We start from the raw sequence: 23,976 nt of genomic DNA on the forward strand, positions 1-23,976 counted from the left end.
AGGGTATGGTGTGATTTTTTTTTTTTGGCTGATGCTGCATAAGCTCATACATTTGCTTTCTTGCATCACATGCCACTACTACTATGAGCACCAGCCACATTGCAGATCCACTGTAAGCACGGAATAGACAAATACTTAAAACAACTGAAATTATACTTTATTTTTAAAAATATGCAATTGCTATTATCAATTAATTCGAAGTCGCTTTTTTGTTATAAAATTACTATCTTACAAATAACCAATAATAATTTAATAATTATTAGTTTTCATAATTTACTTAATAATATAATTCATTTAAAAATATTAATTAATTAATATCATACAATAATTATATTTATAAAAAAGCAACATTTCTGAAATTGGGCCGTAGGTATCAAAATACTTAATTATCTTTCTGCTGGTTAAAAAAGTAATGCAGGACCATTTAGGCAGGACTGCAGTTATATTCCAGGCACAGCATGGGTTTGTTAAGAGGAAATCTTGTCTAACCAATTTGATTGGATACTACGATATAGTCACAAAGGAACTGGATGCGAAAAATAATTTTAAATCATATACTTGGATTTCAGGAAAGCTTTAGATATTATTGTACATAAAGGACTGCTATACAAATTGGAGCAGTGTGGCACTAAGGGCAAGTATGAATAAAAGGATGGTTGAGTGAGAGAAGACAGAGTCGTTATCAATGGATACTGCACTTTGTGAACTAATATTATTAGTGGAGTCCCAAAGAGTTCAGTGCTGAGCCCAATGTTGTTTTCTATATATATTAATGATATTGGTGAAGGCATACCACCTTACTGTCCAAGTTTACAGATGATACAAAGGTTGAAAAAATGGTAAATGATAGTAATAGAGGTATAACACAGCAACAGTATCTAGAAAAATTAGGCAGATGAGCTCAGAAATGGCAATCTAAGTTTAACCTTGACAAATGCAAAGTATTGCATACAGGTAGCAGTAACCCCCTAGAGCAGTGGTTTAACTTTTTTTAATAACGGCACCCCTAAGTAATTTATTTGGTTTTGCAGCACCCCTACTCAGTTTTCTGCCTGTTTTAGGTCCGATTCTCTCTCTCTGCATGCATATATATATATAATATTAAAAATATATGTTATATGATAGTTATTACAATAATATAAATATAAAAATTACATTCCATAATACAAATTTTATATAAATACACTATATAATTTTATTCTTTATATAGAGATACTAAGTAAACATCAATTACAGATCACCACAAAATTAAAAAGATACTATACACCTTTTTATAATGAAATAAATATAAATTAAAAAAAAAAAAAAAAAAAGGTTTAAGTAACCCAAACCCAAATTGCATGGCACCCCTGGAATGCTGTTGCAGCACCCCGGTTGAAAACCACTGCCCTAGAGTAACGTATCAACTGAGTGATAGTACACTCACAATAGTGGAAAATGAAAAGACCTGGAGTTAACTGCACAGTCAGATATGAAGTTTTCTGCATTGTGCAGAGAACTTCTGCACAATGCAGGCTGCCAGAATGGCTCAGTTTTGTCAATGATATACTACAGGAATTTTGCTAGCAGGAATAAGGAGGTGATCATTCCATTGAATAAGGTAATGGTCAGGCCACATCTTGAGTACTGCAGAGAGGTCTGGAGGCCTTATTTTAGGAAGGATGTAGAGCTAATGGGCTCAGGGAAGTGCAATGAGATTGGCGTGGGGAACAAAGGGGTGCTCTTACCGCAAAAGGTTTCAGTTCTGCAAATTGCAGCATCTAGAGACTAGGCACCTGCAAGACGATTGCATTGAGATGTTTATGGCTTTGAATGGACTGAGCAAACTCAATACTGATGGCATTCTTCCTCTTGCCCAGACCATGCACATGAAGGGTTATAAATTCAAACTGAGGAATGGTGGTTGCAGAATAGACATGTGAAAGTTTGCTTTTAGCCAGCGGGTGGTTCACTACTGGAACAAACTTCCATCTGATGTTGTGAAAGTAGACAGTTTAAATAAATTCAAGGAAGAACTAGATAAACTATTAGAGAGAATGGAAAGGTGAAATGGGAAGTATTTTTTTTTCTTTGGCTGATGCTGTATAAGCTTGCATTCTTACATCATTTGCCACTACTAAAAATATATATATATTAAGAGAAAGAGAGGGAGAAAAGAAAGGAAGACACTCTAACAACTGCAAGAAATGACAGGGGTTTGTTAACAGAGAGGATTCTAAATCAGATTAGAGAAAAAATTAAACTAATGAAAGAGCAAGTCCAATCATTAATTTAATTCGGTATTCTGTCGGTAACCCTTAGTAAAAGATACCTTTTTTTCCTTTTTAATTGTGACATGCAGATTCATAGCATGTGCACTGGCAACCAGTTGTGTTACTATGAGTGGTCACTAAAGAATCTTCAGCATCACCCTACTCAAGAACAGCAAAAGTTTAGAAGAAAATATGTATTTCGTAATAAAATTAATTTTAATTCTTTTTGCTTCAGGATTTGTAGCACTTTATAGGATGGTTGATGAAAATTTAAGATGTTTATTTGTAGCTATGTATACAATGCATAAGCTAGCAACCCTAGAGAGGACCACAGATGCTCACATGTAGCAGCTAGCCATAGGCACTTTTGTTCAAGATTTTGTGGCATAAGTTAATATCAGGCAGGGCAGAAGCCAAAGGATTTGGCTACAATGGCCAAAAAAAGGAGCAGATAAGAATAAATTATTTGCTTCCCTCTTCACATAGATAACTAACTAGTTGACTGTGGAAATTGTTCAAACTGCCAGGCTCAACTACCTGCAAACCTGTTCCAGCAATCAATGACTCGTTGGCTAAAATTTCCTACAATCTAAACCTCTTCCCTGTAATTTGAATTTATGCTCCACGTTCTGGAATTCTTTATAACAGTGAACATTCCACCTTCATTCATTTTACTAACCCCTCTAAGAAACTTATAAACCTCAACCAGGTCACGTCTGAGATGGCTGGTTGCCAAGCTCTATAGCCCACATAATCTGAGTCTTTTCTCGTATGGTTGTCCTTTTGCCAATCTCACCATTCGAGCTGCCTGTTTAAAAAAGCTCAATGTCTTTTTACAGATGAAGACTCCATACCTGAACACAGTATTCCAGATGAGGGCTTAAAACTACCTTATACAGTAATACTATGACCTCCATATCTCTACAGGGTAATGTTCATTAAATCACAGATTGGACACCATGGGCCTTCCTCTCTGCCTGTTTACACTGCTCAGAAAACTTCATATCTGCCCATATTATAACTCCCAAATCCCTTTCTTCCTCTACTCTTTTTAATTCAACCCACCAAGTGTATAATTAATTTTTGGGTTGCTATACCCCAAGTGTTAAGACCTTGCATTTTGCTGTATTAAAACATACGTCTTCCTGACCATTCTCGTAGCCTGCTCAAGTCATCCTGAAGGAGCACTGTTTAGTGCTGATCATTAACTAATCTACCAATGTTTATGTTGTCTGCAAACTTTGACATCATGCCTTCTATCCCTTTGTCAATGTCGTTTACGAAAATCAGAAGCAACAGTGGTCCAAGAACCAATTATACCAATCCAAAAAATATCCATTAATCATAACCCTCTGTCTACTGCCCTGCAGCGACCCAGCAATCTATCTTAGAATTTTTTCAGTAATCCCAGCATGTTCCAGCTTATACAGCAACCTCTCATGAGGAACTGAATCAAATGCCTGGCTAAAATCTAAATAAACTATGCAGAAATTGTTCCCTATATCCAGCTCATGAGTAACTGTCAAAATAGCCTACTAAGCTAGTTGAGTATGATTTTCTGTCAACGAAACCATGTGCATTAATCAGAATGCTATATTTATCTAAATGTCCCTGGACTGCACTCTCTACCACTGCCTCTAAGATTTTCCCTAACACCAAAGTCAGACTAGTTGGTCTGTAGTTACTGACTTCACTCTTATAACTGCCATTATGTATTGATGATACACTGGCAGTTCTCCAAACCAGAGGAATCACTTCTGAGTCCAAAGATTCCCTCAAAATTAACTTTATAATGGTTCAATACACTCCCTGGAGGCTTCACTCAAAATTAATGGGTATATGCCATCAACTCCAGGAGCTTTACTTACCTTTATGCTTGAAAGTTTTTCTAATAATCAGTCATCTGTAATTTTGAAATTGCTAATTTCATATGAATCAGCCCCAATTGCACAGCCTCTTCTCAGCATAAAGGCTTTACCTTCAGTAAAGACAAATGCAAAGTAACTCTTCTGTTCATCCACATTATCAGCTGGCTTTTCTAAGACTTTAACACACCCAGTGCAAAAGGGTTCAATCTGATTCACTCTTTTCTTTCTTGTATCTGTATACATGAAAAATTCCTTGTCCCCATTCTTTGCTCTCTTAGCCAATTCTTTCTGATACGCAGCCTTGGCCTCCCTGACTTTATTGTGGTACAAATCAGCTTGTAACTGGTATACGTTTCAGTACATTTTATCGCTCTGTAACTGTTCCATGCTAACTTTTTCTGCTCTATTTGACTGGCCAGCTCCGCATTCATTAATTTTGGAGTCCTCCTCCAATATTTTCTTAATGGTATGTATGTGTTCATGGCTTCTGTGATTTTTGCTCTAAAGGTATTCCATTATGCAAGTGTATTTGGCCTCCCACTGCAATCCACCCAATCAATAGATGCCATATATTACTTAAACTATCAAAATCCCCTCTTCTGAAATTAAAACCGTGCATTTACCTTTAACTACTGTAATATCTTTCTTCATCTTCCAACTGACGACTGCACGATCACTACCTGATAATGGCTTGTGTATTTCAAGCCCTGCAATGTCATCTAGTCTGCATATAACAAGTAATAAAACATGAAGGAAAATGTGGCCAGAGGTATTTCTCCAACCCTGATAATCACTTTCACAGCGCACATATCCTCGGGGGGGGGGGGGGTGGCTTGATCCTGCCATGCTGAAGAAGAAGCAAACTGTTACTGAATTCTACAATGGTTGGAAAGTAGAGAAAAAAAATTGAAGCAAATGTTGAACTGACAGTTCAAGAAACAGAGCAAAGTCGTATAAATGAAGAGTGATGATATGTAAAGTAAATTTAAACTAAATAGAACTGATTAATGTCATCAAATAAATGATTAAACAGTACATCAAACTGTGATATTAGAGAATACAGAATATAGAAAATTATAGATATACAATAAAAAAAAAAAAATTTTAATTGGAAAACAGACTAGTTAATAATAAAAGTAAAAGTGTGCATCCTAATCTATAAACCAAAGGGAAGCCTCAAAAAAAAAAAAACTACAATAATAAAATATAAATTATTTCTAAAATTATTATAGCTAATTATAAGGATATATTGAGTGGTACATTATGAAACAGCTGGCACCATTTGCTGATTATTATTTAGATGTAATGAATGGTGATAGGGTAGTAAACTATAGAAGATTATGTAATCACAACTGTGTCTACTGTAATTCCAGGAGTTTTGTCAATAAACTGGCTAAATTTGAAATCCTGGTTAGGATAACTAATGCTGTAACAGGGGTAACAGAAATGTGGTGTCACCTGGAAATTGGTGATGACAAGTTCCACTACAGCATGTATAGCGTATTTAGGAAAGATAGAAGGGGTGGAGGGGTTATGCTTCTTATCATGAGCAGCCTGAGTGTGAAAAGAGCTTTTGCGGAGTCTGAAGTTATGTCTGCCAGCACAGGAAATGAGTGGTGTGATTTAGCATTAATAGAGGCATATGATGCAATAAAGCAAGCATATACATCATCATCCAAAATAAAAAAAAAAAAAAAAAAAAAAAAATGAAATGTCTACTAGTGAAATTAATAGACATTTCATTTTAAGATGTTTTAAAATGCTAGTGCAGCATAAGCCTTATGCTTCCTTGCACCATATGGCCATTACTAATACTAATGTTAAATTTCTGTTGCGTAAACAGGCCCATAGTGTCCTATCGATGATTTATCAAACATTATCCTGAAGAGATAGGGGAGGTCGTAATTCCACTTTATAAGGAAAGTATAAGACCACATTTGGAATATTATCTTCAAGTATATTTGGAATGTTATCTTCAAGTATAAAGACCTCATCTGAAAAAAGACAGTTTCTTGAAAGGGACCTAAGGGAATCTCAAATGGTGGCAGAAGGACGACCTTTTGAGGAAAGATTGATTATGTGGACTAAAAAAGCTTGGCACCCAGGCACCTCAGAGATGACCTGATTGAGCGTTTATAAGGCTCTGAGAGGGATTGGTAAAATGAATGAAGGTGGAATTCTCAGAATTATAGAGAATTCTAGAACTAGGGGTCATAAATTCAGATTACAGGGGATGAGGTTTATATTAGATTGTAGGAAATTTTCTTTTAGCCAGCATATCACTGATTGTTGGAACAAGTTGCCCTTGCAGGTAGTTGAGGCTGAGAGTTTGAATAAATTCAAAGGTCAATTGGATAGTCGCATATAATTTGTATTTTTTTTATCTATTTACTTACATTTTTTTTTGCCATTGCAGCAAAAGCCTGTGGCTTCCTTTCACTATATGGTGAATACTATTACTGACGTAGTGGTTAGGAGCGAGAGTGCATAGTACGCGTTCCTTGAGTGGACCGGGGTTCAAGCCCGTGACTACTAAATACGATAAATATTTGTATTGATGATTTATTGTAAACTCTACTGACTTGGTTGTCGTGCCGGAGTATAAACAGAAAAATTTATTTATATCAATGCATCCTTATATGAAAATTAGCTATAATAATCTTAACAATTTGATATATTTTTTTATTTTTTCAGGTTTTTCTTTTGTTTATAGCTTAGGGCACGCATACCTTTTCTTTCAATATTAACTAGCCTGTTTCCATTTTTTTTTTTTTTTTTTTTTTTTTTTTTTAAATTGTATGTCAGTAATCCTCCATATTCCATTATTTCTCTCTCTCTCTCTCTCTCTCTCTCTCTCTCTCTCTCTCTCTCTCTCTCTCTCTCTCTCTCTATATATATATATATATATATATATATATATAGAAAATAAAAGAATAATAGTATTAAGAAGCTAATTAATCACAGAGGGTGGAGGGTAAGAGTATGAAAATGCTAAACGCGGGGTTAGGAATATGTATGATATCAAGGCTCCATTGGAGAAGATACAATCATCAAGTTGTGATCTGAGGTGCCTAAAGGACCATAAACTTTGACGGTGTATTTACAAGGGTTATATGTGAGAAAAGATCTAGCATGTTGGCTGTATGGTTAGGACTGTCCGGTATTCATGTAGGTAAATGAACAATCTTATGTGAGGTCATTAGTAATTGCAAAACCCTCAGCATCCATCTCGACCAGCTGGGTCTGCGTGACTAGACAACGGAAGCCAGCTCGAGTTGTGAACATTAAAATCACCAAGGAAAATTACCTCACTGTTAGGAAAGTTGGACTGGAGAAAGTCAAAGAGCTTCCAGTGATTAGTGGAGTTGGGAGAATGGTAGAGACAACAGATGAATTTGACAGAATGAGGTGGAGAAATTTTAAGCCAGAGAAGACTGAAAAGAGGAGATTCAAAATTATGAAGTCTCTGACAGGCAATATCAGAACAGACATATGCACAAGTACCACTTTGGAGGCGAAAGGAATCATACAGCGAATAATTTGGGCATCTGAGATGAGCAGTGGTTGAATCAACCAATAACTGAGATTCAGTCAGAAAGAGTACATGGGATTAGGCAGACTGTAAGTGGAAATGGATATCTTTGAGATTAGAACTGAGACCAAGTATATTTCTGAAATGAACTAGGAAATGTTCAGGAGGTTTAGATCTTTTCGCAGATAAGCTTGCTCTATTAGTTTGACAATTCGTGCTGTATTCAAAAGTAAGAAAAAGTGGGGGGGGGGATGCTTTATGAAGTAACGAAATTTTTGGATGTGGCGTACACATGGTAAGAATATACCCAGATCCTTGACATAACGTGGCCTTGACAATGCCACCCTGCATACACACTACTCTGACTCCCTCCAGTCACTATCTGGCAGAGTAAACGTAGCAAGATTATACACCAGCTGATCCAGAAGCCTCCTAGATTATTCGGTCCAGTGTACCAACTAGTGGCCAACCTGTGAACACCGTTTTAGAGCTCTACCCTTGAAATGTAAGGAATTTTGGATCGCGACATGGTGTTCATCATATCCTCAAAAGACATCAGTCATACTGCATGATGGAAGAGATGGGGACAGGCTGAGCGGTACTTAGCTCTGGAGACTAAACATGGGTTCCACCACTTCAAGACCCCAATAAGAAAAGTGGTGGTACTGCGCCGGTTGATGAGAGTCATCTACCAAGTAACACAGAGGGATGGCATTCCTCCATGTGGTGTGAGTGCTACATGGAGGAATGCCACCATGTGGCACTCATCCTTATGTTGGTTCACACCTGGCTAGCCACCTACAGTGTGCTTCTGCATGGGTTATACCCAGGATTACTAACAGTCCCACCATCGTGAAGGTGCAAGCAGAGGATTTGGCTGGCAAGCCTGTCCAGACTTTGCCGAAATTGGATCCACTTGACTTGTGTGTAACCTGAATATCAGTTCCATCAGTGTTTTAGACTCCCAGGTAGGAAGCACAACTTGTCTGGCATATCTGAGAGAATGTCTGTGAGAACCTGAAGGTTCAATTCCTTTTTGAATTGCAATTTTATAATCTCTTTTTTCAAATTGTTCTTTTATATTTATTTTATTTATTGTTTTCCGACTTGGTTCTTTACACACGCTCGAAAAAAAAAAAAAAAAAAAAATCAGGAAAACCGGCTGTTACTAGCACACCAAATTGCTAACACCATTAGGCCTTAATGCCTGAAATGCCTTCCAAGATGTTGTTGTTATTTGGTTTTTAGGAACATTAGCAACTAAGGCCATATTGCTCCGGGGATATGCGGGGTGGTCATTTCCTGACCTTTACGCATCCTCCGTATTTGGTGGTCATGGGCTCGAACCCCGTTCTGATCAAGAAGCATATGCTACGCATGGCTGCTCCTGCCCACCTGGCTAGGGAGGCGCCCCCTCCAAGAAATAAATACACAGCAAACACAAAGCCAAAAATAAATTAGGATCATGCCTGTAAATCAGTGCATATAATGTTTAACAGATAACAATTATAATAGCATTAATGCCACATATCTACAACACCAATCTAAAAATTCACAGTTTATTCCTTTGTAGTGTAGTGCATAAAATAAATAAGTATATACAGATCTATAAATATATTATACAGTCACGAATATGCATTGAGGTGCAATGGGGAATGGAGGTGTCCTTTGACATTTCCAAGTTTTCTTGACCAACCAATAAGGTTACTTAACTGTTTCAGCATATGTACATCCTAACTGGCATAAAGGTGTTAATTGCAATCTTGACTGTTGGAGAGTGTGCGTGTGTGTGTGGTGGGCCTAACAACATAAAATCATCCAGCAGATCTGGAATGAGTAATGCAGCCAACAGAATTTCTCAGGTCTAGGGTGTGCCTCCTCTTTAATGACTCAATGTTCTCTGCATCCCCCACAGAATATCTCTCTTTCTCTCTTTCTTTCTTTCTCTCTCTCTCTCTCTCTCTCTCTCTCTCTCAGTTTTATTTTCAAAATGGCTAAACTGCAAACATAAAAGTTTGTTTCATTTACTGTAGCACTCCAGTGTTATGGACGGGTTAAAAAGAATGAACTTTTAACTTTAAATGTGAAACAATTTTCTCTGAACATTCAATTTTCGTGAATGTGATGTGTTGGATAGTTGTTTTAAAAAACAGAAATAAAAAGGATGAATAAAGAGACAAAAATTTGTTTCATATACCTGAAGTTTAATATCCATTTGTATAGCTAGCAGCCACCACATAACAAATTTGAAAGAAGCAAAAACAATTAAAATTGCCAATTAAAACGAAGGATACCCACTGCAATATCAATGGTAAAAGTATGTATCAGGAAATAAAATGTCTAGGTGAACAATATCACCAACAAGTCACAGGTAAGGATCACGCCATCTGAACGTTAACATAATTATGCATCAATGAGGGATAAAGCATTGTATAAATGTACTGAAACATGAATTAAAAACAAGATATTCAGTGATTTTTTTCTTCTAGAAAAAAAAAAGTGTTAATGTTACTAAAAGTATTGGTATACAAAAACAAACAAGCACATTATAGGTACTCAGTTAGTTATGAAAAGTCCCTAGTTGGGTGGTAGAATACATATAAATGACACTACTAATGGTGGTGTCAATTAACAGAACAGCATATGATGGATTTTGGAACATCTCAACATTCCAAAGATTTTTGCATGGTATTTCATATACAAATGAAAAGTCTATGCCACAAATAGGCAAGCAGACTACTTTTTTTTTTCAAAATAAAATTACAAACAGTTATGTTATCCATAAACATTTTGCACAAAAGCTGATAAAAAATCAGAATCCATACACAAACAGCTGTCACTGTGCACTTATTGACATTGAATTTGTACAGATGCAGCTCACAAACATTTGCCCAAGAAAGCTGTGACCAAAACAATATCATTTTCTGATATTGGCCTTTGACAGAATGCAAATAAATTCTCTGTGATAACAAATTTGAGATATATTTATATTAGTTACCAGACAAAATAACTTTGGCGGCGTGCCAGTTATTTCGTCTACGCACAAAAAATTTCATAGTTGAAATTGTGCATTTCTCTTCAAAAAGTTTACCAGAAGAAATAACTTTGGCATGCAGCCAAAGTTATTTTGTCTGGTAAACTTTTTGAAGAGACATGCACAATTTCAACTATGAAACATAGTAGTCTGGTGATCTGATCCTGCTTTTCATGGTATGGTGTTAAACTGGTAGTTTTGTTGATATCATCATGGTTAAAAATATGTGGTGACAACCTCAATAAAAACATTCCTAAACCAGTGGTATTACTTTAGAGTGCAAGACTGTATTTTTCAACAGGTTAATGCTCCATGTCATAAAGCTTGATATATGACAGTTTGGACAGAATGACATGAAATGATGGGCTGGCCTCCTCAAAGCCATGATCTGAGCTCAAGAGAACTGCAAAGGAGCAAAGTGAAAAGTGAGGTTGAGAGGAGAACATCACTCACCCAATAAACTGTTCTGCTTGAACAATGAAAAAAAAGTGTCAATGGGTCACAAATGTAATTTAAAAGAAAAATGATGAAAAACGGTGTATTACAAGTCAAAGGCTACTGCACATCATATTAAAATCCAAGATATAAATAATTTTCTTTTTTCTTCGTGTCCATACAATCCTGATAACACAGTTCTGATATAATAAACATACGATATGTATTTATATATATATATATATTAATCTCACAATATTTCTATTGCTCTATGGTGTAGTGGTCATACAACTTACTTGAGAAACATGCTACAATTCACTATGTAACAGGCCTTCACACAATTCACTCCAGATATGACAATAACAAAATTAATAAAACAAATTTATTGGAATCTTACAGGCGGCATACCGTGTTGTTGGGAGGTGGAAACCGTTCCATTTTGTCCTTGATTTTGACGAGGTAACACTCCAGGAAATTGAGAAAACAAATTCTGATTTGGAAAATAAGTATTGGGAAAATTTCGGTTTAAATCAGTTGTTCCGATGGTAGCCGCCTGATTTTGGCACCATGTCTGCATCATCACGTAAGGCAGAGACGTTGAAAAGCATTGCCAGTAATAACATTGCCATAGCCACTGATTGACAGCTGCTGCATATTCAGAAGACGTTCTGTAACGAGTTGAGGTAGCAGCAGGAAATGGTTCACTACTTGTTTCTTTACGATTATTTACAAAAACATTTGATCCACAAAAATCTGTCGAAGAAGAAATATCCGCGTTTAGTTTATTGCTACTTTGAACATCTTTGTCTTCAGCATTTCCACCTTCCGCCATTTTAGCAATTTTAATATAAGATGCACACGACACAGAATTCTCTTCTCTATATCTAACAGAACTAAAGTTATTAATCTCTTTATGAAATGAAGCGAAACAATTAATTCAAATATACGTTGAACACGACTATTAATACATTGTCTTAAAATTTATAACATATAATAAATACGGACAAGTGGTTTGAAAAGGAAAACAATATAAATAAAAAAACAGCTATGTACTTATAACATGCTCATGATGCTAGACAGCAAAAAAAAAAAAAATAAATAAATAAAATAAAATAATAACAATAATAATTTATATATAAATAAAAAAATAATATATATATACATATATATATACAAAAATAATATATAATATATATTAACAGTAGTTAAATTATAAGTTCCATAAGTAAACTAAGCAGATGAGAAAAATAGAGAAATTTTTAAAACGTATCATATATCAAATGCTACAAAACGCGCAGGGCAGCAAAAGAATTTATAAATGTGTAGTAAGACACATTAATACAGGGACTGCAAAGATGGATATGAGCAGCATACAGTGCCTAAACTAAAAGGGTATAAAGGATAAAATTCAAATTATTATATTAGGGCCACACGTAATCTCTTACATCTACAAACTGAATGAGTACTTTGAATCTACATTCACACATGAGGAGTTATTAAGGTTTGAAAATGCCAGAAAGTAATCAGATTGCAGCAGGGTGTTTAATGATTTTGTAATAACTGAGAGCAAAGTGGAAGAGAAATTGTTGAAGTTAAACATAAGAAAGGCACCTGGATTGGATGGGATCTATCCAGTTAGCATTAGCATTAGCATTAGCAGAGGCATATGATGCAAGAAAGCAAGCTTATTCAGCATCAGCCAAAAAAAAAAAAAAAAAAAAAACCCACTCCCATTTCACCCCTCCGTTCGTTCGAAATACCTGTCCAGTTGAGCTTTAAATTTGTTTAGGCTATCAACTTCAACAACAAGTGATGGAAGTCGGTTCCACCAACCAACCACCCTCTGGCCAAAGGCAAATTTCCGCACATCTATCCGACATCCGTCCTTCCTCAATTTGAATTTATGCCCTCTGAGGTGATTATTCTGAGAAAGATGAAGAATCCCATTGGCATTGAGCATGCTCAAACCATTCAAAGCCTTATACACCTCTATCAGATCACCTCGCCGGTGCCTAGTCTCCAAACTCTGTAATTTGCAAAACTTAAGCCTTTCTTCGTAAGAGCAACCCGAACAACTTCGCAAGAGTTATATTAAAGGAGGCGGCAAAGCAACTAAGCAAACCCTTATCCATAATTATGACAACATCCTTGAACTCAGGGGAGGCCCCCCACGGACTGGAGAGGTGCAAATGTATCCCCAATTCAAAAAGGGGGATTGAAGGGTGACACGAGTAATTACAGACCAGTTAGTTTAACTTCTGTTCCGAGTAAAATAATGGAGTCATTGGTTAAAGATGCATTGCAGGATCATCTAGACAAGACTGCAGCAATAATTCAGACACAGCATGGGTTTGTTAATGGAAAGCCGTGTCTGACAAATTTGAGAGGATATTATGATGTGGTTACAAAGGCACTAGATGCAAAAAATAATTTTGATATCATATATTTGGATTTAAGAAAAGCTTTTGACACTGTTGCGCATGGAAGACTACTGTACAAATTGGAGCAGAATGTTAATAAGGGTAAGCTGCTACAATGGATAAAAGGATGGTTGAGTGGGAGAAGACAGAGGGTGGTAATCAATGGGTGCTGCTCTTCGTGGACTAATGTTATTAGTGGAGTCCCACAGGGTTCGGTTTTGGGTCCACTGTTGTTTTGTATATTTATCAATGATATTGATGAAGATATATTAGGCTTGGTGTCGAAGTTTGCAGATGATACAAAGGTTGGCAGTATTGTTAATGACAGTAATGGCAGTGTGCTACTGCAACAGGATCTAGAAATTTTGGGTAGATGGGCTAAGAAGTCGCAACTGAAGTTTAACCTTGACAAATGCAAAGTACTGCATTTGGGTAGAAGTAACCCCAGAGAAACGTAGGAACTGTGTGGTACTACACTTAAGGTGGTAGAAAATGAAAAAGACCTAGGAGTAATTGTGCGATCACATATGAAGTTGTCTGAGTAATGCAAACAGACTGCCAGGGCAGGTCATGGGGTTTTGTCAATGATACATACTAATTTTGCGAGTAGGAAAAGGGAGGTGATTGTCTTTCTGTATAATTTGATTGAGCGTGTACAGAGAAGGGCAACATGATTGGTGAGGGGAACGAAGGGATCCTCTTAACAAGAGAAGCTTAAGTTCTGCAAATTGCACGGTGATCTTATTGAGGTGTATAAGGCCTTGAATGCATTGAGCACGCTGATTTCTGATGGACTCCTTCCACTTGTTCAGATTACGAACCTAAGGTGGCATAAATTCAAATTAAGAAAAGACAGATGTGGAACAGATGTGCAGAAATTTGCCTTTAGCCAGCGGGTGGTTAATTGCTGGAACAAACTCCCATCTGTCGTTGTGGAAGTTGATAGGTTAAATAAATTAAGGAGGGAACTGGACAAACATTTGGAGGGAATCGTGTGATTTTTATTACTATTTTTTTTTCACTGATGCTGCATAAGCTCATACACTTGCTTTCTTGCATCACATGCCACTACTACTACTACTACTACTACCCATATATTTATTTGTCTGTAAATTGCGTGTGTTAACTGGTAGATTTGCCTGTTTGCTGGACTGAAAAACCCCAATTTCTGGGGGGGAAAAACATTGCTATCTACGCCTGAGACCGAATAATTCAGTCAGGAGTGAAAAAAGCCCATTTTCCTCGCGTCATCGACGGGATTCGAACCCGGGCCTTTTTCACCCGGTGGGGAGGACGGTGACGATAACACTGTTCTGCGCGCGCAACCTGCTCTAAAGGATAGCAGGGAAAAAAATGAAGTAGTAATGAAATAGGTGAAAGAATTTTAAAATCCTAGTACGATTATAATTATTATTATTATCCATATGGTGCAAAAAAGCCTGGGGCTTATGCTGCACCAGCCAAAAAAAAAAAAAAAAAAAATTTACGAGTTACCCTGAGAGAGAGAGTGATAGAGAGAGAGAGAGAGAGAGATTCAAAAATAGAAGGGAATCACCAAAAAGAGAAGAATGGTGATTTCTAGCTCAGGACCCTGGCTCTGCCAAGCCTATATTCACCAAATATGAGCCTCTGGCCTCATGCCCTTGTTGCTTTTGATGTTTTTATATTTAAGTAGTGGAAAAATTTTGTAGTGAGCCCATTTTGAGGGGAAAAAAGTTTTTATACATGGCCTTATTGAAAAAGAAGACAAGGAGATCTAAAATGTGGACACTAGCGATTTTGATCGTGAAGATCGGTACGTTGTCGTGTCCTGCGGTAAATAAAAATTCCCTTTAAAAGGGAATTTTTATTTCCGTTTTTCTTTAGAGACAGAAATACTGCTTAATTTCTTGATGGATGGCATACATTCTTTAAATTCTGGACAGGGATATGTTTTGCTGTTGTAGCATTAGCATTAGCATTAGCATTAGTAGAGGCATTTGATGCAAGAAAGCAAGCTTATGCAGCACCAGCAAAAAAAAAAAAAAAAAAAAAAAAAAACCACTTCCACTTCACCGCTCTGTTGGAATAAAATACCTGTCCAGCTGAGCCTTAAACTTATTTAGGCTATGAACTTCCACGACAAGGGATGGAAGTCTGTTCCACCAACCAACCACTCGCTGGGTAAAGGCAAATTTCCGCACGTCTATCCTACATCTGTCTTTCTACAATTTGAGTTTATACTCTCTCAGGTGATTATTCTGAGCTAGAGGAAGAATCCCATCAGCATTGAGCATGCTCAAACCATTCAATGCTTTATACACCTCTATCAGATCACCTCGCTGGTGCCTAGTCTCCAGACACTGTAATTTGCATAACTTAAGCCTTTCTTCGTAAGAGCACCCCTTTGTGCCATTCACTAATCTTGTTGCCCTTCTCTGTACTCGTTCCAGCAGCTCTACATCCTTCTTGAAATGAGGCCTCCAGACCTGTATACAGTACTCTAGGTGTGGCCTGACCATTGCCTCCTTATCCCTGGTAGAAAAATTCCTATATAACATTGACAATACACCCTGAGCTACTCTTGCCGCCCGTCTGCACTGCTCAGAGAACTTCATATCTGCCTGCACAACCACCCCCAGGTCCCTTTCATTCCTACCACTGTCAGTGTAGTACCACAGAGTTGATACGTTGCTCTGGGGTGCTGTTTCCCATGTGTAGTACTTTACATTTGTCAATGTTAAACTTCATTTGCCACCTCTCAGCCCATCTGCTCAACCTTACCAGATCCTGTTGCAGCAGCATAGTGTCACTAGTGTCCTTGACATCCCTGCCTACCTTTGTATCGTCTGCAAACTTGGACATTAAGCTCGATATACCATCATCATTTATGAAAACAGAAAACAATAATGGACCCAACACTGAGCCCTGAGGGACTCCACTAATAACATTAGTCCACGACGAGCAGTGTCCATTGATTACCACACTCGGTCTTCCCCACCCCTCAGCCACTCCTTATCCACAGCAGCAATTTGCCTCCAATGTCACACTGCTCCAATTTGTGTAGCAGTCTTCCATGTGCAACAGTATCAAAAGCCTTTCTAAGATCCAAATATATAATATCAAAGTTATTCCCTGCAACCAGTTTCTTTGTGAGTGCATCATAGTATCCAATCAAATTAGTCGGGCAAGACTTTCCCTTAACAAAACCATGCTGTGTCCGAGCTATAACTGAAGTCTTATCTAAAGGATCCTGCAGTGCTTCTTTCACTAGTGCCTCCATGAATTTTCCTGGAGCAGAAGTTAAACTCACACATAAATGCTTGTGTCAACCTTTGATCCTCCTTTGTGAATTGGGATCACATTTGCACAACTCCAGTATGTGGGTACCTCCCCTGAGTCCAAAGAAGCTCTCAAAATTATGGCTATGGATTTGCTTACTTCCTCTTCTGCCTCCTTTAATATAACTGGATAGATGCCATCCACCCCGGGTGCCTTTCTTGGTTCATCTTGAACAATTTCTCCTCCATTTTACTTTCAGTTATTACAAGATTCTCTAGCTTACTGCTCGAGTTGAATACACCACTGGCATTCCCCTCGCTAAATAACTCCTCATGTGTGAATGTCGATGCAAAATATTCATTTAGTTTGTTAGCTACCTGAGCAGGATCATCAACAGTTGACCTATCGATATCAAGTGGACCAATCTGATTCATCCCCTTCCTTCTAGAGTTTACATAAGTAAAGAATTCTTTGTGTTTTTCTTTGCATCCCTTGCCAAAGATTTCTCGTAATCTGCCTAACCTCCTTTGTAACTTGGTTACAGATCAACTTGTATATATCATAGGCTTCTGTGTCATGTGTTAATTTGTATGTATCCCATGCATTTTTCTTCTCTGCCGTATGCCTCATCAGTTTATCTGACATCCATTTAGGCCTAAACCTTGAACAATATTTCTTAGTTGGTATGTAAAGCCTAGTAGCTTCCAAGATAAGTTCTTTGAATGGTTCCCATTTTGCATTTGCTGTTGGTAACATCATCATTTGGTCCCACTGTATAGAATTTAAATACTGTCTCAGTCCATCGTAGTCGCCTTTACGAAAGCAATAACCCTTCCCTTTACCCCTAATCGTAGTTACCTCTTTGAGTAAATCCCACTTCAGCACACTATGATCACTGCCACCTAGTGGTTCAGTTATCTGCAGATTCTTAATGCATGAAGAATCACTGCTGATAATCAAATCTAGAGTATTCCTCCCTCTAGTTGGCTCCCGAACATGCTGATGTAGAAAACAATCATCCAATAAATCCACAAAAGCCTTACTAGTGTGTGAGTGACCAGCCCCCAAATTCCAGTCAATATCTGGGAAATTAAAATCTCCCATTATAAGACTCTCTGATTTACTGGCCCATTCTATTTCCCTGTACAGTTTCTTATTATAATCATCAGAGTCATTAGGCCTATAGCACACTCCTACTCTCAATTTTGATCTCCCAATGCTTATGTCACACCAAACAGACTCGACACTGCACTGTCCGGCAATGTCCACTGGGTTCACTTCCTTGGATTTTGTGTTTTTTAACTAATAGCATAACCCCTCCTCCCTTCCTATCCTGTATATCCTTTCTGTAGACGTTGTACTCCCCAAATTCCAGTTCTGCATTCCTTATATCTGTGTGACACCATGTCTCTGATATCCCAACGATATCTGCCTTTGGTGTTTTGAGCAAAACCTCAAATTCATCAAATTTATTTACTAAACACCTAGCATTGGTGTACACGCAAGTATACATGCACTTGTTTCTATTCTTAGCTACCCTAACACAACCCATGTGTTTACTTGTCCTGCAATGACTTCCGGCAGTCTCTGAAATATCCTGTATATTGTTTTTCAGGCTTCTGCTCATTTCAATAGAAGCAGTGCAAGAATCTCTTTCACCTCTGCCAGTGGCTACTGTTAATCTATTTGTCTTTGTCTCCCCCCAAGCTAGCAGTTTTCCGACCCACCTAACACTGCCTCGATAGCATCAGCAAATATTCTTGCACCCTTTCTATTTAAGTGTATCCCATCCCTGTAGCTAGTTACATGTTCCAACCAGCAGTTGAAATTGAAATCTGGCGGTAATGAACGGGATATTTTGGAGTGTATTGTTGAATTTTTCTTAATCCTAATAATTTTTAATTGTTGGATTGGTTTCCTCTTTAGTTTGTTAAACTTATTACATTATTAGGTATAAAGAAGCGAGTAGCTAATCGGTTATCCAGAACAGCCCCAAAATTATTGGTAATATCTTCTGCGCGGGTAGCACAGTGGTATCGTCACCGTCCTCTCCACACCGGGTGGAAAAGGCCCGGGTTCGAATCCCGCGATGACGCAAGGATTTTTAATGGGCTTTTTTCACTCTGTGGCAGAATTAGTCGGTTTCAGGCGTAGATAACAAGGTGTTTTCCCCCCAGAAAGTGGGGTTCTTCGTCCAGCAAACAGACCATAGAACATACGCAATTAACAGACATAAGACACAGCATGGCAGAAGAATTGAATTGTTCGGATGGCCTAAATATATAATATAATAATAATATATAATATTAATTAATATCATAAATGTTATACCCATAAATGTTAATTGTTGACCCTTCCTTAAAAAATAACAAAAAGCCCTTTAGGCATCATAGAAGTCCAGGAGCATGAAACCAGACAACACTTGGATAGCATTAGTAGAGACCGTTCTACATACCTTTAACAAAGACAGTATCATTTTCCTTTGCAGTGAAAGTAATTTTTGTCTAAATTTTATGAGAAGTACTTTAAGAAACCCAATGTTAAACCATATACCAAGATAGGGAGGAATACAGCCTTCTAGTAAATTATCATGGCCTTCTTCCTGAAATCCGACTCTGTTCTTGTTATACGAATAATGCATGATGATAATTTTTTAAATTTTTCAGTTAAGTATTCTACCAAAGGCAAAAATAACAACTTATTATGTATTGTAACACCTAAGTGTTTAGAAACACCAACCATAGGAATTTGTTTTACTTCAACTAAAAGATATTTGGAGGTCTTCCCACATCGAGTTTTTCCTTTAAAAGCATCATTACCGTTTTTTTTAATCGAGATTATCAATTTATGCTGGAAGCTACTAGAATTTTGAAACCAACTAAAAAATATTGTTCAAGGTTTAGGCCTAAATAGATATCAGATGAACTAATGAGATTCCTGGCACAGAAGAAAAATGCAATGGATGGTTATAAAATATAAGGTTCACAGGAGCTTATATTAGATATACGTTAGTCTGTAATCAAGTAACAAATGAAGTTATGCAAGCGAAGGCAGATTACTGAAATCTTTGGTAAAGGATACTAACAGCAAACACTTCCGTACTTATGTAATCTGAAGAATGAAGGGGATGAATCAGAATTGTCCTCATAATATTGATGATTCGACTCTTGATGATCCTGCTCATGTATCTGACAAACTCAATAAGCATTTTTCATCTACGTTCACATATGCGGAATTCTGTGAAGAAGTGCAGGTCAGAATTTGAACCTATCGACATGCGTCTTTGTAAAGGGCGGCTCATAGAACGTCAGTTCAACTCCGCCTCGTATCTCTATTAAGGATAATACCACTGCAAACGGGCGAGATATGTGAATAATGTAGGGTAGGGTGTATTATCTGGGCATTCCGTTGTTGTTGCATACCACACTTGGCTACCCAGAAACATCAATCATCTGGTGAGATGATTCTTGATACCTTTCCACACCACGCGAAGGTGGGCCAGTACGAATAGCTCTCGTACTCTCCTAAATCGAATCTTTAAATACATCTGATGTTGGCAACAGTAGGTCAGTTTCCTCTGGGGGTCTCGTTCCAAAGGAAAAAAAGGTTCTCGTAGCGTTTTTTTTTTTTTTTTTTTTTAAAAGAGGCTTTGAAAAAAATTTGTTCAATTATACATTTTTTAAAAAATTTTACAAACACAGTAAGTTAAATATGGTTAAGTGCTTAGACGTTTATCAAACTCTAACAGGGAGCTAAATGATTTATTCATTACTGAGAGCAAAATAGAGGAGAAATTGTTGAAGTTAAACGTAAGAGATGGACGTGGGGCGGATTGGATCCATACAGTTAAATTAAAGAATGTAATAAAATGACGTAAGGAAACTCTTAGCCATAATTGTGAAGCCAATAAACCTTTTTCCGGGATTACGAGAGCATGCTTCCATATCGACGTTTACTCAGTGCACAAAAGGGTGGGATGAAACTGTGTAGTAATTGCAAATCTGAAAGCTTGACTACTGTTACAGAAAAATAATGAGGTTACTTGTTAAAGAAGTCATGTAGGATCATCCAGACAGGAATGGAATTATACTACATTTTGATCTTAGCCAAAATGCCGAGAAGCGATAATGGCGTTATACTAAAAAACTAAACTATTATTTTTTCGACAACCCGAATAATTAAATTATCTGACGTGCTGTTTGTCTTGTCTGTTAAATGGGGTTATACTTCAAATTGCATTCAAATTATTATATAAGGACCACCCATAATTTATTACATATACCCATTTATATATTATGTCTGTAAATTGAAGATGTTCTCTGGTCGATTTGCCTGTTTTGCTGGAAGAAAAAACCAGAGTCTGGGGGATGGGGGAAACTTGCATCTATGCCTGAGACCGACTAACTCAGCCACGGAATGAATAAAGCCCATTAATATTCCTCGCGTCATCGACGGGATTCGAACCCTGGCCTTTTCCATCCAGGTGGTGAGGTCAGTGACGATAACAGTGCTGTTCACATACAAAAATGGAGTTATACTGCAGTCACAACTTGGATTTTTTAAAGTGTGGGCTTATCTGACTAATCTGGTTGTATACTGTTACACAGTAACTTAGGAAGTGGACACTAAAAATATTTTGAGATCATACACTTAAATCTCAGAAAATGTTTTCATACTCTTGCTCAGAAAAACAGCAGTTTTTCTGAATTAGAACAAATTGAAACAATGCGACTTTAGAAACAGCTTATTGCCACATATACCCCACACCCGGTGGAAAAAAACCTGCATTCGAATTCCTCGATCTCGGGACGAATTTTTATGGATATTTTTCACAACTTGACTGAGTTAATTAATCTCAGACGAGGGCAGCAGGATTTTTTCTCCCGCATACACGGGTTTTTCGTCAGAAAAACAGAAAATCGACCTCAGATCACATGCTATCTACAAACAATATGCACCGAGCAACATGACCTTATTCACCGATGCCTCTAAATCCTAAAAACTGCAACAACTGCCACATATAAAGGGATGGTTGAGCGGAAAAAGAGAGTAACTATCAATGTTTACTGGTCTTCTTGGATTACTGTACAAATTGGAGCAGAATGGTATTAAGAGTAAGTTGATACAATGGATAAAAGGGTGGTTGAGTGGGAGAAGACAGAGTGGTAATCAATGGACGACGTTCTTCGTGGAATAATGTTATTAGTGAACTCCCACTGTTTGTTTTGTATATTTATTAATGATATTGATGAAGGTATATCAGGCTTAGTGTCGAAGTTTGCAGATGATACAGAGGTTGGCAGGGTTGTTAATGACAGTAATGGCAGTGTGCTATTGCAACAGCATCTAGAAAATTTGGGCAGATGGGCTGAGAAATGACAACTGAAGTTTAACCTTGACAAATGCAAAGCACTGCATATACGTTCCTCAGGGGTTTAAATAACCCCAGAGGAACGTACCAACTGTGTGTTACTACACACTTAAGGAGGTAGAAATGAAAAAGAAGGGGTAATTGTGCAGTCAGATATGAAGTTTTCTGAGCAATGCAGACACGGTGCCAGGGCAGGTCATGGAGTTTTGACAATGATAAATAGGAATTTTGCTAGCTGGGAAAAGGAGGTGATTGTCTCTCTGTATAAGGGAATGGTCAGGTCACGCCTTCAGTACTGTGTACAGGTCTGGAGGCCTCATTTTAGGAAGGATGTAGATTTGCTTTAGCTTGTACAGAGAAGGGCAACAAGATTAGTGAGGGGATGCTCTTACCAAGAGAGGCTGAAGTTGTGCAAATTGTAACGGCTGGAGACTAGGCACCTGAGCGGTGATCTGATAGAGGTGTATAAGGCCTTGAATGGGTTGAGTTCGCTGAATTCTGATGGGATTCTTCCACGTTTTCAAGTGACGAACCTAGGGGGGGCCTAAATTCAAATTAAGAAAAGACAGATGTAGAATAGATGTGCGAAAATTTGCCTTTAGCCAGCTGGTGGTTAGTAGCTAGAACAAACTTCCATCTGTCGTTGAGGAAGTTGATAGGTTTAATAAATTTAAGTAGGAACTGGACAAACATTTGGAGGGAATGGTGTGATTTTTTTTTTTTTTTTTGGCTGATGCTGCATAAGCTCATACACTTGCTTTCTTGCGTCACATGCCACTACTGCTATTACTACTAAAGTTATCAGTGGAAGGTCCCTTTGTTGAGTGTTGTATTACTGTTAATGATAATGATGAAGATACATCAGATGTAATGTCTTAATTTACAAATGATGCGAAGGATGGTTAATGACAGTAATTCAGTTGTTTTACTTGAAGAAAATTATAAAAATTAGGCAAATGGAGTGAGAAGTGGTATTCCTCACGTTGACAAATTCAAGGTACTGAATAATGGTAGGAGTAGTTCCAAAGTAATATACTGAGGATGCGATACGACACTCAAAAAAAGACTTTGCTTACATGAAGTGCTCCTGTTAATTCTGATGGCTTGGAAGGACAGGTAATCGCTTCCAGTCGGTGTCGTAGAGAAATTTGCTATGCGAGAAACAGCTGATTCTGCTGTGTAAGGGAACGATAAGACCATATTTTGATCATCGCATAAATGTCTAGACGGAGCAATACATGTCTAGTCGCTGATGTTGCTGAAACTCTAATGTAATAACATGTCTGGTAGCCTCAGTTTAGGAAGGATGTGGATGAGTTGGAACAGTTCCAGAGAAGAGCGAACGATATTGGTGATGAGAAGAAACGGTTACACCTACCAAGAAAGACTTTAGTTCTGCCAAATCTGGAAACTACCCCCTGCAAGAAACTATGGTTGAGATTTTTAAGCCTTTAAACGGTTTGATTAAACGAAACGTTTATAGTATCCTGACACTCAGACAACGCACATAAGATAGTATGAATTTTAATTAAAGAAGAATGCAGCAAACTGTGTATTCTACTGCAAATGAACTGCAAACTAATGATTATGTTTTTGATTTCGAATTTCGGATGTCATGTTCGGATTTATTAATTTTCGGCCAGAATTTAAATTCTCTTGTCTCTCGCTTGGACGTTCAAATTATCTTCATTCAACCAATATATATATATATATATATATATTTTTTTTTTTTTTTTTTTTTTGTTTTCTTTTCTCCGGTTTATTAATTTTTGTTGTGGTGGCGAAATGCGCGTTTCGGTATGG

General features: G+C 37.4%; 1 protein-coding gene across 2 annotated transcripts in view; it reads right to left on the bottom strand.

The window, feature by feature from the left end:
* Window positions 1–12,027, bottom strand: part of LOC150085541 (protein FAM8A1) — a 100,461-nt gene extending 88,434 nt beyond the window's left edge. For both annotated transcript variants that reach the window (XR_016546929.1, XM_090373331.1), the window contains exon 1: window positions 11,530–12,027. Coding sequence is in view for 1 of the 2 variants with exons in the window: in XM_090373331.1 (XP_090229457.1) it covers window positions 11,530–11,953 (424 nt within the window). In the remaining variant the exon portion in view is untranslated. The remainder of the gene's footprint in view (window positions 1–11,529) is intronic.
* Window positions 12,028–23,976: the final 11,949 nt, after the last annotated feature.

Source organism: Mastigoproctus giganteus, chromosome 5 (genome assembly GCF_048544385.1).
Source record: "Mastigoproctus giganteus isolate SK-2022 chromosome 5, ASM4854438v1, whole genome shotgun sequence".
Lineage (NCBI taxonomy): Eukaryota > Metazoa > Arthropoda > Arachnida > Uropygi > Thelyphonidae > Mastigoproctus > Mastigoproctus giganteus.